Here is a 14,882-nt window from a genome sequence, read left to right on the forward strand (position 1 = left end):
CCGAGGTAATTCACCGAGCGAATCCCTCATTTCCTTCCCGTTTCCCCCTTCACCCATCACCCTGGATCACATGATGGGTCTGCCCTGGCCGCCGCTTGATAGTGGAGGGGAGGAAAAAAAGCCTTTTTCCTCGACCCATCTTGGGTTCCCCCGCTGGGGCCCGGGAAATTGAACTAACAAAAGACAGGCGAGACGGACAAGGGCAAAACAGACAGAAGTTTATTAAGTGTGCGAGCGGAAGCCCTCACACAAGTGAGACTGGGGTTTCTTAACAAAAGAACAACATTTGGGGAGAAGTGACAACTTAAAGGAAAAGGACTTTGAGCTTCTACAGGCAGCAAATGATGGGAAGGTAAGTATATGGGGACACTAGTGGTAGGTGAGGGCTAGTCTCAATTTTTTAAATGTTTGTTTATTTTGAGAGAGAGAGAGAGAGAGAGTGCAAGCATGAGCAGGGGAGGGGGACAGAGGTGGGCGGGGACAAAGGATTCAAAGTGGGCTCCACGCTGACAGCAGGAGCCCCACCCGGGGCTTGAACTCACGGGAACTGGGAGATCGTGACCTGAGCGGAATCGGATACTTAACCAACTGAACCACGCAGGTGCCCCCAAGGGCTAGTGTTTACCTGGGTTCGTTTATGCAAATGTCTCCTTGGTGATAAGGGTCTAGAGTTGTCTTCAGTGATTAACTTCTGTCCTTCCTGGCATCAGGGGAGGGTAGACTCCTTTGCAAATTTCTGTCTTACTTGTTAAGCAAGTAGGGAAAAGGCAGAGAGTTTTTCTCTAATCTGTTTCTTCTCAGTTGCCCTCAGGTCGAAATAGTCCTTATGCCAAAGTGGCATATTTTGGGATGACACATTCTGCTACCTTCAATAATCAGGCCATTTTAAATAAGTATAACCTTATTCTGCTATAAGAATTATGGCCAGAGAGGGGGACAAAACATAAGAGACTCTTTACTTTTATTATTATTATTATTTTTAATTCTTTAAAAAAAATTTTTTTTTAATGTTTATTTTTGAGACACAGAGAGACAGAACATGAACGGGGGAGGGTCAGAGAGAGAGGTAGACACAGAATCCGAAATGGGCTCCGGGCTCTGAGCTGTCAGCACAGAGCCCCCCACAGGGCTCGAACTCACAGACTGTGAGATCATGACCTGAGCCGGAGTCGGAAGCTTAAACCGACTGAGCCACCCAGGCGCCCCAATAAGAGTCTCTTAAATTTAGGAAACAGAGAGTTGCTGGAGGGGTTGTGGGAAGGGGGATGGGTTAAAGGGGGATGGGCTTAATGGGTAAGGGGCATTAAGGAATCTCCTCCTGAAATCATTGTTGCACTAACTTGGATGTAAATTTTAAAATAAATTAATTATTTTTAAAAATTAAACATAAAAAAAGACTTATAGCCATACATTTCCCCCAAAGTCTCTAGTAATTGAATATGCATATCATGCAAGTTAATGTTGAGTATCATTTCCCTTGGTGAACCCCTATCCATCTTTCACAACCCAGCTAAGGGGTCATAACCCAGCTAAGAAATTAAGTATTCCCTGCCCTTAAACTTGGCAAAGAGCATTTTCACCAAAGCAAACAAATGAACAACGACAACAAAAACCACAAGTAACTATGCGGAATGTTAATTACCTTGAGTATAATTTCATAGTGTATATAGATATCAAATCATCACACTATATACTTTAAATATATCACTTTTCAAAAATGAGGTACAGGGGCACCGGGTGGCCTAGTTGGTTAAGCGTTCCACTCTTGATTTCAGGTCAGGTCATGATCTCATAGTTCGTGAGTTCGAGCCCCGCATCAGGCTCCACACTGACCTTGCAAAGCCTGTTTGGGATTCTCTCTCTCCCTCTCTCTCTCTCCGCCCCTCCTCTCTCTCTCTCTCTCAAAATAAATAAATAAAATTTTTTAAGATAAACCTTTAAAAAATGACATATAGTTAGCACACTCTGTTCCAGTGGTTTCAGGTATACCCCGTAGTGATTTGACAGGTGTATATGTAATGTTATGCTCACAAGCATATCCACCGTCCGTCTCCATAGAACACCATTGCAACACCATGGACTGTATTACCTGTGCGGTACGTTTCATCCCTGCGACTTGTACTTTCCATAACTGTAAGCCTGTACCTCCTTCTCCCCTTCACCCATTTTGCCTATCTCCCCACCCCCCAGACATACTATAGTTTTTACTTGCCTGTGATACCTCAATACAGCTGAAAAGTAAAATAACAATAAGCAGCTAAAGAATGCCTTGTCTAGGTTCCTTTTGCCATAGAAGTCGCACTTTTAAAACTTTTGAAACACTTCGGGGCGCGTGGGTGGCTCAGTTAGTTAAGCATTAGGATTCTCTCTCTCTCTCTCTCTCTCTCTCTCTGTCCCCACTCACGCTCTCTCTCTCTCTCTCTCTCTGTCCCCACTCACACTCTCTCTCTCTCTCTCTCTCAAATAAGAAAGAATTATGAAAATCCCATGACAGAAGGTGCAAGAGAACTAGATGGCTGTTGATGAATCAGTAAGGATATAAGGAAGAATTATGGTGAAATGAACGGAGGACGGAGACAGTCTTCAATGCCACCCATGTCCTGAAAACCGTGTAGTCGACTTATGTAGCATCACACGATGGTAAATGTCTTCTGCCTTCCCGAGTGTGCTCCAGTGCTTGTCAGGACCCGGACAAAGTTGGTGTCAATGATGGATGCCAGTCACATCTGGGGAGGTCAGAGGTCAGGGAGGGAAGTGGGGGTGGGGCCCAACATCCCAGGTTGTGTTGTGTTGTGCTAACCTCAATTTCCAGGAAATGACTTCAGGATGAGTAAAAAGTTTGTTGGCCCTCAGTAGAGTCACAATGAATTGAAATAAAATGAATGAATGAACGAACAAACTAGTGTATTCTCTACTACCGAAGAGGGGTACACAATCCACCCATCTCTCTCCTCCCTGTGGGCTGAGGAACTTGGAGTTAAGTATTGTGACCAGTCCCTGTAGCCTTCCTCACTCAATAAATCTTGATACACAAGGGCGCCTGGGTGGCTCAGTCAGTTAGACGTCCGGCTTCAGCTCAGGTCATGATCTCACAGTTTGTGAGTTCAAGCCCCACGTCGAGCTCTGTGCTGACAGCTCAGAGCCTGGAGCCTGCTTCGGATTCTGGGTCTCCCTCTCTCTCTGCCCCTCCCCTGCTCGTGCTCTGACTCTCTCTCTCAAAAATAAATAAAAAACATTAAAAAAAAAAAAAACAAAAACCCCACCAAAATGGTGTACATTCACACATTGGAATATTATTTAGCCTTACAAAGGATTTAGCCTTACAAAGGAATGAGATTCTGATGCAGGTTACAACACGGATGAACCCTGAAAACATGCTAGTGAGATCACCCAGGCACAAATGGAATGTGTGATTCTACGTCTATGAGACAGCCGGAGTAGGCAAATTAACAGAAACAGAAAACAAAATAGAGGTTACCAGAGACTGGAGAAAGAGAGAATGAGGAACTATTGTGGTTTTGTTTTGTTTTGTTTTGTTTTTTAGTATTTATTTTTGGGGCGCCTGGGTGGCTCAGTCGGTTGAGCGTCCGACTTCAGCTCAGGTCATGATCTCACATTCTGGGAGTTCGAACCCCGCGTCAGGCTCTGTGCTGACAGCTCAGATCCTGAAACCTGCTTTGGATTCTGGGTCTCCCTTTCTCTCTGCCCCTCCACTGCTCATGCTCTGTCTCCTTCTGTCTCAAAAAAAAAAAAAAAATTAAAATTAATAAATTAAATAAAATATTTATTTTTGAGAGAATGAGTGTGAGCGGGGGAGGGGCAGAGGGAGGGAGACAGGGGATCCTAAGCGGGCTCTGCGCTGACAGCAGAGAGCCCGACGTAGGGCTCCAACTCTCTCGAAATGTGAGATCATGACCTGAGCTGGACGTTAACCTTAATGGACTGAGCCAGCCAGGAGCCCCGAGGAGCTACTCTTCAGTTTCCGTTAGAAACAATGCAAATTTCTGGAGATAAATGGTGGTGATGTTTACAGAACAATGGAGATGTATTTAATGCCCCTGAATGGTTCAATGAAAACTATGAAATAATAATTGCTGTTATTACATATTGGTAAAATATATACATTATTTAATAGGCAAGCTGCGCAGCTTAAAGCTACTGATTTTAGTTGTTTTTCCTCTTCCCACCTATGAATCCCCTTCCCCCCCCCCCCCCCCCCCCCCCCCCCCCCCCCATCCCCACATGGAGTCTGTAAAAACATGCCAGGGACCCTGGAATGAAATTAGCCAGGCTTTTAGATGTAAAACATAATTAGCAATCTGTTACTCCCTCGGAAATAATGAACCCTGATTTCTGCTGAATGAATCAACTTTTCATCTGAGTTAACTGATCATTATCAGAGTTTCTCTGTGCTCTCCATTCTGGGTCTTTTACATTCACAAAGGGGATGTAATGCGATAATCATTAGCCACGAGACAGCCCGTTTCAAATGTAAATCAATAGGCCCGTGGAACCTGGAGACTGCTGTCTTTTAGACACCTTTCTACCGGCCAAGCTCTGCTAGGTCGGGGAGCAGAGCCGGGCCAGGCTGGCTGAGGAAACAGGCAGGTCTCAGGGGGGTCCTGGTAGCTTCCTTCTGCTTCGTGGGGACAAACCATTGGCAGGGAAAGCCAGCAGGGGTCAGCAATCATTAAATCTCCCGGACTGTAGTCACGGAGGGCACCCAGGATTATGTTGGCTAAGATCTCTGAATACAAGCATTCCCTCCGGGCGGATGGTCTTGGAAAGCGAAGCCTGCAACTCGATGTAGGAAACTTACTCGTGGAAGCGTCTCCGAGTCCCGGGGAGACCAGAACAACTGGTTTTCGTGGCGGTTTCATTGGACAGGTGGTTAACCCAGAGGAGCTGGTTGAGGAAGCCAATTTGGCACAGGAGCTGGGTGACTGACTCCTTTAGACAGAGCTCTGGGGCTCAAGGTCATGGCGCTCAGGTTGGCCTCAGCAAATTTAAAATCTTTATTTATTTATTAAAAATGTGTTTAATGTGTATTTACTTATTTTTGAAAGAGAAAGTGTCAGCGGGGGCAGGGCAGGGAGAGAGGGGGAACAGAGGTTCCGAAGCAGGATCCGCGCTGTCAGCAGTGAGCCCGATGTGGGGCTTGAACTCACGAACTGGGAGATCACGACCTGAGCCGAAGTCAGAGGCTCAACCCACAGAGCCAACCAGGTGCCCTTAATGTTTATTTATTTTTGAGGGAGAGAGCAATAGCGGGGAGGGGCAGAGAGAGAGAGAGGGAGACAGAGGATGCCAAGGGGACTTTGTCCTGACAGCATCCAGCCTGCCTCGGGGCTTGAACTCAGGAACCGTGAGATCATGACCTGAGCCTGGTGCTCAAATCCCTGAGCCACCCAGGTGCCCTTCCCCCCCTTCATTACCTTTCTGGCCTTGCACGGTATGGTCTTCTTTGTAAAGAATTGCTTACGTATTTTGCGACTGACCGCCCTTTTTCTGCTCAAGGTCAGCCATTGGGTCATTTCATTCCAAACTGCGTTTCCGTTAATCCAGGCTTCAAACACTAACAAACACCATGATGTTTGGGGACAGTTGCACAGCAACAGTGACTATACTAAAAAACCATTGAGCTGTACGCTCTAAATGGGGGAATTGTATGGCACGTGAATGGAATCTCCAAACGCTGTTACAAACAAACAAACCGCATGAAAGGAGAGAGTCTAGCCAAAGTGCAGCACCAGTCAACTTACCATAGCTTGTGTTGCCAATGGTGACTAAATGTTTGCTGGGTGAAGAAATTTCGCAGCAGACGGCATGTTTTATATCCATTATGGTTACCTGGGCTGATGTGCTACCCTGGTTCCAAATTTCTATGAATAATTTAGAATTAGAAACCCAACTGAGGACTCTGTACTTTCAATTCCAAGATGTATTTCACGCGGTAATTGATTCCCCAACATCCTTCCTTCCTTCCTTCCTTCCTTCCTTCCTTCCTTCCTTCCTTCTAGATGATTTGTCTTTAGACCAGTGGTTCTCAAGCTTGGCCTCACACAGAGACCTCATATTTAAAATGTATTAATGCCAGGTCTCCTGGGTGGCTCAGTCAGTTGAGCCTCCAACTTCAGGTCAGGTCATGATCTCACAGCTTGTGAGTTCGAGCCCCACGTCAGGCTCTGTGCTGACAGCTCAGAGCCTGGAGCCTGCTTCAGATTCTGTGTCTCCCTCTCTCTCTTCCCCTCCCCCGCTCATGCTCGCTCTCTCTCTCTCAAAAATAAATAAACATTTAAAAAAATTAAAGAAAAAGAATAACATGTCTCCGTGCCCAGGTGGGTTAGGTTCAAAGTTCCCCCAGGTGATTTTAACGTGCAACCAACAGTGCAAACCCCAATTGTGAGATAAAATTTCACACTCACTAGGATGGCTATGATTACAACAAACAAAACGGGAAGTAATGCACGCTGGTGAGCAGGGGGAGAAATTGGAACTCTTGTGCCCCTGCTGGTAAGAATGCAAAATGGTGTAGCCTTGTGGAAAACAGTATGGAGGTTCCTCAGAAAATGAAACGTAGAATTGCCCGATGATTCGGCAATTCTACTTGTAGGCATATACCTGAAAGAAGCAGAAGCAGAGACTTGAGCAGGTGTTTGTCCACTCATACCAATAGCCAAAATGTGGAAGAAACCCAAGCATCCACCGATAGATGAATGAACAAAATACACACACACACACACACACACACACACCAGAATATTATTCACCGCTAAAAAGGAAGACAATTTTGACAACAGGGATGAACCTTGAGGATATTATGCTAAATAATACAATGCTTCTCACTGTAGGATTCCACTTATACGAGGCACCTGCATGGAAACAGGAAGCAGAATGGTGGTTACCAGGAACGGGGGAGAGGAGAACGGGGAGTTGGTGTTTAGTAGGGATGGAATTTGAGGTTGGAAAAATGAAAAAGGTCTGGATGGTGGTGGTGGATGCACAACAATGTGAAATACACTTTTTTAATGTTTATTTCTTTATTTTGAGGGGGGCGGGGAGAGGCAGAGAGAGAGAGAGACAGAGACAGAAAGAGAGAGAATCCCAAGCAGGCTCCACGCTTAGTGCGGAGCCCAATGTGCGGCTCGATCTCAAGACCATGAGATCACGACCTGAGCCAGGCTCTCAACTGACTGAGCCACCCAGACGCTCTGACAATGTGAAATGTACTTAATGCCACTGAAGTATCCACTTACAATGGTGAAAGTGGTAAATCTTAGTATTTTTGTGTGTGTATTTCACCACGGTAAAAAGAGATGTCCTTTTCAAGAATGGGTATCTGCCCCAATTCCTGCCAATGACATGGGAGGAGATACCTCCTAGAGGGCTTCTGGGGAAAGTTCTCATTCTTGGAAGGAAGATATCAGTCGAGATGCTCTCTACTGTTTCTCTGGACTTGGCCTCTGGGACTCTGCAGCTGTCTTGGGACCAGACTGGAGAGGAAGCCAACACCCAGGCCAGCAGACAGATGGAAAGGTAGGGGCCCCTGATGTCATTAAGCTCCTGAGCCAATGAAATAACAAGAAAGTCCTATCTTAGGGTTTCTTTTTCTTTTTATGTATTTTTAAAAATGTTTGTTTGTTTGTTTGTTTGTTTAGAGCACGTGTGAGTGGGAGCGGGGGAAGGGCAGAGAGAGGGGGAGAGAAAGAGAGAACCCCAGGCAGGCTTTGCCCTGTCAGCGAAGAGGCCAATCAGGGGCTTGATAACACCGACCTCCAGACCGTAACCTGAGCCGAAATCAAGAGTCACATGCTTTTTTAAATTTTTTTATTTTTATTCTTCACTTTTTAAACTAATTAATTAATTTTTAAGTTTACATCCAAGTTAGTTAGCTGATACCGCAGTAATGATTTCAGGGGTAGATTCCACTGAGTAATCGCCTACGTGTAACACCCAGTGCTCATCCCAACAAGTGTCCTCCTTAATGCCCCTCACCCATGTAGCCCATCCCCCTGCCCACAACCCCTTCAGCAACCCTCAGTTTGTTCTCTGTATTTAAAAAAAATTGTTTTTAACATTTATTTATTTTTGAGAGACTGAGAGACAGAGTATGAGTGGGGAAGGGGCAGGGAGAGCGGGAGACACAGCATCCGAAGCAGTTTCCAGGCTTTGAGCTGTCAGCACAGAGCCCAAAACGGACTCGAATCCACAAACCGTGAGATTATGACCTGAGTTGAAGTCGGATGCTTGACCAACTGAGCCACCCAGGTGCCCCTGTTCTCTGTATTTAGGAGTCTTTTATATTTTGTCCCCCCCCCCATTTTTGTATTATTTTTGCTTCCCTTCCCTTATGTTCATCAGTTTTGTCTCTTAAATTCCACATATGCGTGAAATCATATGATATTTGTCTTTCTCTGACCAGTTTCCCTTAGCATAATACCCTCCAGTTGTATCCACGTAGTTGCAAATGGCAAGATTTCATTCTTTTTGATTGCCGAGTAATACTCCATCATAAATCTATACCCCATCTTCTCTATTCATCTGTCAATGGACAGTTGGGCTCTTTCCATACATGATGGTTATTTTTATAAGTAAGGCAACAGCCCAAGCATAGAGTCACATGTTAAGCCCATGTCACCAAAATGAGTCTTAATTCTAGTGTTGGTCTCTCCTGGAAATGGAATCTTAATAATCAATCAAGAATCACCGGGTCAGCACTAATGAGGTCCTCTGCCTAACAGACCCCTGCCATCTGCCCAAGGAAAGGGACCTTGCCACAACCAATCTGCCTTTTTGCTATTATCATTTCCTTGTTCCTGCTCCCTCCTGCCTATAAAAGCCTTCTTTTTATTTATTTTTTATTTTTGTTAAGGTTTATTTTTGAGAGAGAGAGAGAGAGAGAGAGAGGGAGAGAAAGAAACCTGAGCACAAGTGGGGGAAGGGCAGACAGAGAGGGAGACACAGAATCTGAAGCAGGCTCCAGGCTCTGAGCTGTCAGCACAGAGCCTAACTTGGAGCTTGAACTCACAAGCTGTGTGATCGTGACCTGAGCCGAAGTCAGAAGCCCAACCCACTGAGCCACGCAGGCGCCCCAATAAAAGAATTTTTTTTAAAGCCATTTGCTTCTTACAGGGAAACCCAAACATAAAACGGAAGTAAAAGATTACAATTTCTTCTTCTTCTAGCTGCTTTCCTTTCCACATCCAATCCCACCTCACAAATACACCTTCCATGAGCTGTTTAATATGTAACTGTCCACACTTTTAAAAATGTTTACAACATACAAAGAGATACATATGTCTCTTTCTCTCTCAAATGTCTACTGATCACTTTCTCCATGCCGGGCATTGTTGTCGGTGATAGGAATGCAGTAGCAAATAAGACAGTCACGCAAATAAGACAGTCACAGAATTAACTTTCTGGAAGGAGGAGATGGGCAGTAAGCATGGGAACCAATAAAGAATTTCAGATTGTGATAAAGCATCTGAAAAAAATAAAACTGCGTATGAGGGTAGAGAGTGATGTGGGTTGGTGGAGAGCCAGGGTGGGTAGGAGAGGACATCTCAGAGCTGAACGACAATGAGCTGGAGAGGTGAAGATCTGGGGAAAGAACATTTCAGGGAGAGGAAAAATCTAGATTTTTTAAAGACATAGATTGTACTAGATACACTGATCTACTATATATTCCACATACAACACAAAGCGTTCCTCTACTTCACCATATACTAGAAGTGAATTTCCACGTTGGCACCTAGTCTGTCACTCTTTTTGATAGCTGCGTATTACTCCACGGTATTGATATACCATCACTCATTTAATCATAATTTCCCTGTTGATGGATAGTTAGGTTGTTCCTGCTTTGGAGTTACTGCAAAAATGCTGGAAAGGACAGGCTTTTACCCTCCTGTTTGTATTTCTGCAAAAAAACATTTGGCGGGATGCCCACGTCACCTCAAGTGTCCAGCTGTGTGCACACGTTTCCATCTGCTAAAACCCTAGGATGGCCGTGAGTTTTCATATCAGCCTCGTGTTTGGAAGCAAAGAAGGATAAACTTTCAGATTAAAGAAACAAAACAACATACTGGGTGGGAAACTCAAAGGTGCAGGTGCTGAGATTCTGATTCATTTTATTTGTTTTTATTTTTAAGTTTATTTATTTATTTATTCATTCATTCATTCATTTACAGAGTAAGGGAGAGGGGCAGAGAGAGAGAGAGAGAGGGAGAGAGAGAATCCTAAGCAAGCTCAGGGCTTGGGGCAGAGCCCAAGAGGGGCTTGATCTCAGAACCGTGAGATCACGACCTGAGAGGAAACCAAGACTGTGATGCTTAATGCACTGAGCCACCCCGGTGCCCCATTTTTATTTTTATTTTTATTTTAGAGAGAGAAAGAGTGCGAGCAGGGGAGAGGGACAGAGGAGAGAGAGAGAGAGAAAGAATCCCAAGGCGGCTCAATCCCACAACCCTGGGATCATGACCTGAGCCGAAATTGAGTCAGACACTCAAGTGACTGAATCACCCAGGCACCCCAAGACTCTGATTCATTTTATTTTATTATTTTATTTTACTTATTAAAGCATTTTTTTACTTAAAAATATTTATTTCTTTCGTTTGGAGAGGAGGTGGGGAGGGACACAGAGAGAGAGAAACAGACAATCCCAAGCAGGCCCTGCACTGTCAGTGCAGAGTCCGACGTGGGGCTCGAACCCACGAACCGTCAGATCATGACCTGAGCTGATCGACGGAGCCCCCCAGGTGCCCCCACCCTGATTCATTTTAAAGGCAGAATAACCAAGGGAGGATAGGAGGAATGCAGAGAGAGAACACTAGAAACGCCAGCTGGTGGGGCTTGCGTTGGAAGACGGGAATTCTCTGTCCCGGAACGACTCAGACCTTGAACAAGCATGGCGTGAAGTAAAGAGGTTGTTAAGCACATTTTCTATGCCGCGCATCATACCGGGCATGCGATTATCAAGAAGAGCCTCCCACTTGCCCGCTACAGCAGTGCCTCAACCCTGGCAGGTCAAAGCTTCTGAAAACCAACGGAGTGGATTCTTTCCTGAATTTCCAATGATGATCCTATTCAGGGACATGGCAGCTAACGACATCAACTGCTTTTCTAAGCTGCGGTCTCAGCAGTTTTTGTCTTTGTCTCTAGAAAAAGCCGCAGCCACAAAGACGCTGCTAATTTAATTAGCGTGAAGAACTAACCTAAGAGGGACCCGTCCTCTGGTGCCCTGTGGCTGGTCCACAGTGAAGTATAGCGTCCAATGACAAAGTGGTTGAAGGACAGTCCGGATCACTCTTTGAGCCAGACGCTTGTGTCGACATTTTTTAAGGAGTAGGTTAGGGAGTGCCAATCTTGAGTGAGAAGGCACTTTATTTTGGACACACTATTTTCTTCTTGTTGTGACTAGAAAATAAAAATATTTATCTCACTCAGTAGCAATTCAAGTCTCCCTTATATGAAGGAAGGTCTGAGTTTTTATATCAATTGTTAACTTCTCAGTAAACCTGAGGGCAATCACTTAATACCAACTTTAAAGTGGGACACGCTTTTTTTTTTTTTAAGTTTATTTTTGAGAGAGAGAGACAGAGGTGTGAGTGGGTGAGGGGACAGAGAGAGAGGGAGAAAGAGAATCCCAAGCAGGCCCAATGCTGTCAGCGCAAAGCCTGAGGTGGGGCTCGGTCTCAGGAGCCAATTGTGAGATCGAGACCTGAGCCCAGATAAGACCCCCGAGGCTTAACCAACTGAGCCACCCAGGTATCCCTGAAGGGGGATGCTCTTAAGAAAGATTCAAACAGGTATTCAGAGAACTATATTAATAGGCTGTAACCTGAACTTTGTATTAATTAGGGGATTACATCATCTGTCCTGGGGGAAAAAAGAAATCAATGTCCAGAAGATTTCAGGCAGTATGGACCACAGATCTAAAGATAAACTTAAAGCCAGCCTTGTTATAATGGAGGTCTCTGGTTGCTTTACATTTACAGCAGTTGATATTCCAAGTGTTATGAGTTAAAGAAAAAAAAAAGGCATTGATAAAATTTGCTAGTTTAATATTAAACACAATTTCAAACCACTTTAGCATAGGATTTGTTTTGAAAGGTAACTGACAGGTTTGTTTTTGAGCTGTCTCATTAGGCTGGATCCTCTTTTATCTTTAAGGTACAGATATTTAAATTTTAAATTCATATCTAGATCTAGATTTGGGACCTTAAGGTTGTTAAGAATCATCTATTCTGTGTGCGTCTACGCCTTTACTCTGTAATTTTTGGCAGATTAGTTGCAAGCTGTCTAGACTCCTCCGAGAAAAATATCAACAATAGGTTCCCCCCCGCCATAGTCTTGGGTTCCACGTGGGTGAATTACAGGAAATTAACAGGTACTCAGAACAACATTATTTTCCGACTTCATGTAATTGACCTAAGGGTTTGCTTCTCCCCTCCTCCGTGTTTACCTAAACGCACAGTGTCCGGGTGAGTGAGAGGCAGTCAATAAAGCACTACGGAATACTGGAGCAAATCCCATCATTCAGAAGAAAACCACTTCACCTAATGGTGCATAAAGAAGCTGGACGCACCGGAAAAAATCTTAACTAGGTGGGTACAACTGGATACAACATGGAATATGGCAATCCTCTGTTTGATTTGCAAAACCCTTGGCCGGGAGGAGGGGAGGGATGGAAAAGTTTGGGTGAAGGCTTTAAATGACTAGTCAAACAGACGGTGAGTCATTCAAAGTTTCCAGTTAATAATCCCCTCTGCCGGGGCAGAGGCTGGGCCCGAGCGCTTTACGAGCCCCATTGCAGTTCAAGTTGTACTGTCTCACGGTTTTATTCTCTTCCACCAAATGAATACATAAAACGCAAGACGCGCAGCGTCGGCTTCGAAATGTAGGGCAGATTCTGGCTGGGGGCGGGGAGAAGGAAGGTGGAAAGAAAGAGCAGAAGGTAGGGAGACTTGGGGAGGCAGTGAACGCAGAAACCGGTGATGCGAGAAGGAGGGGATTCCAGGAGCCGAGAGCTTTGCTTTGCGCGTTAGAACTGTTATCCGTTTCCCCGCAGCCTGTGCCCCACAGGGCAGCGTGGACCAACCCCGCGGCTGAAGAGTCAGGCAAGGACTCGCCCTCACCCCTACCCCCACCCGGTGACAGGTGGGGCCGCGGGGCTGCGACCAGACCTCCGCCTCCCCGCGCTGCCTGCCGGGAGCCGGAGTCGCTTCCGGTTGCTCCGGAGCCCCGAACTCCCACTCCCATCGGCCCACGGGAAAACCGCAGCGGGGTCGCGCGGGCGCTGCCGGAACTCGTAGTTCCGTCTGCAGCCGTGGTTCATAGCCAGAAACGGGGACGGACAGGGCCAGGAACTACCGAGGCGAAGGTACGGGTGGCGGGGAGGGGTCAATCCGCGCCGGCGTGGGGCCGGAGCTGAGGCGGTCCGAGGTGGTTGGGGTTGGGTGGGAGGAGATCCGCTCGCACACACGAGGAGGGTTGAGCTGGTGCCGCCGTTGTCGTCGCGAGTGCGGAGTTGCGACCGGAGCCTTCGCCGCGACGACGCCGGGGACTGTGTCGCTAGCCCCCGGCCCCTCTGCCTCGTCGCTTCGCCGGGTCAGCGCGGCCTGCTCCTGCCCGGCCCGTCGCCCCCGCCTCCATTTCCCGCCCTCTCTTCACCACACACACGGCCCCCCCGATCATGGATCCGGGCAGTGGTGGCGGCGGCGGCGGCGGCGGCGGCGGGAGCAGCAGCGGCAGCAGCAGCAGCGACTCGGCGCCCGACTGCTGGGACCAAGCGGACATGGAAGCCCCCGGGCCGGGCCCGTGCGGTGGCGCCGGCGGCCCCTTGGCGGCGGCGGCGGCGACCGAGGCCCAGCGTGAGCACCTCAGCGCGGCCTTCAGCCGGCAACTCAACGTCAACGCCAAGCCCTTCGTGCCCAACGTCCACGCTGCCGAGTTCGTGCCGTCCTTCCTGCGGGGCCCGACCCAGCAGCCGCTGTCCCCAGCTGGCGCCGCCGCCCCCAACCACGGAGCCGGCAGCGGCGCTGGAGGTCCTCCGGGTAAAGGGCCGGGACGCGCGGGGCAGCCGCGGGGTGCGGGGGGGGGGGGGCGGGGGGGAGCCGGGCTGCGGGGGCGGGAGCAGCCGGCCTGGGTCCGGAGGGCCCCCCCCTCCGCCAGGGATGGGGACGGGGGTGGGGTGGGGTGGGCTCGGGCGGCGCGTCCCGCGGGGCCCGGCGGCACGTGGGGCGCTGACAGCGGCGCCGGGGCGAGAGCAGCCCTGGGTGGGGCGGCCCGTGGCCCGGGAGGCGGCCTGCGCGGGCCGGGCGCGGCGGAGAGCCGGGCGGGGCGGGGGCGGCGTGCGGGGGGGACACCGGCGGGACCGGGGGCCGCCCCTCCCTCGGGGGGCCGCAGTCACCCGCTGGGAGTGGGGACCGTATGGGACGGAGTGGGGGGGGGGGGCCGCGGCCGGTCAGTGCCACGAGGCCTAGAAGTGAGGACAGATGGGGCCAGGAGTGGGTCGGGGGGGCGTTGAGAGATCCGAGGAGCTGGGGAGGGCGAATGCTCGAGTTCTCGCTTCACCTTAGGGCGAGGCGAGAGAGCGTCTCTTGCTGCAGTTTCTATTATTGAGACAGTAATTACGTTTTAAATATCTGTGACACGGAACCGTCCTGAAGGAATCCCAAGATGCATTGCAGTCTTGTGATCCGGCAGAAACTGTTGGCTATCAATACAAAGATCTTTTTCACCCTCAGCATTTGTAAGCCTGTAAAGTTCACAAAGTGTCACAAAGTTAGAGTTCCTCCCTTAAGCCTTCGTGTGTTGGGCAACTGCGTTGATTGGTGTGGCCTTTTTCTCAAAGCGGGGCTCGGACTTTCCTCTTTAGTGACACG

General features: G+C 48.1%; 1 protein-coding gene across 3 annotated transcripts in view; it reads left to right on the forward strand.

Moving 5' to 3' along the window:
• Positions 1-12,494: 12,494 nt before the first annotated feature.
• GSPT1 (G1 to S phase transition 1) overlaps positions 12,495-14,882 on the forward strand; it is a 38,703-nt gene continuing 36,315 nt past the window's right edge. Inside the window, exon 1 of one of the 3 annotated variants that reach the window (XM_042921235.1) lies at positions 12,495-12,602. Coding sequence is in view for 1 of the 3 variants with exons in the window: in XM_042921233.1 (XP_042777167.1) it covers positions 13,691-14,051 (361 nt within the window). In the remaining 2 variants the exon portion in view is untranslated. Of the gene's footprint in view, positions 12,603-13,276; positions 13,379-13,422; positions 14,052-14,882 lie in introns of those variants that run through there. The other 2 variants (XM_042921234.1, XM_042921233.1) reach the window with 2 other exon arrangements.

This window comes from Panthera leo, chromosome E3 (genome assembly GCF_018350215.1).
Source record: "Panthera leo isolate Ple1 chromosome E3, P.leo_Ple1_pat1.1, whole genome shotgun sequence".
In the NCBI taxonomy this organism is placed as follows: Eukaryota; Metazoa; Chordata; class Mammalia; order Carnivora; family Felidae; genus Panthera; species Panthera leo.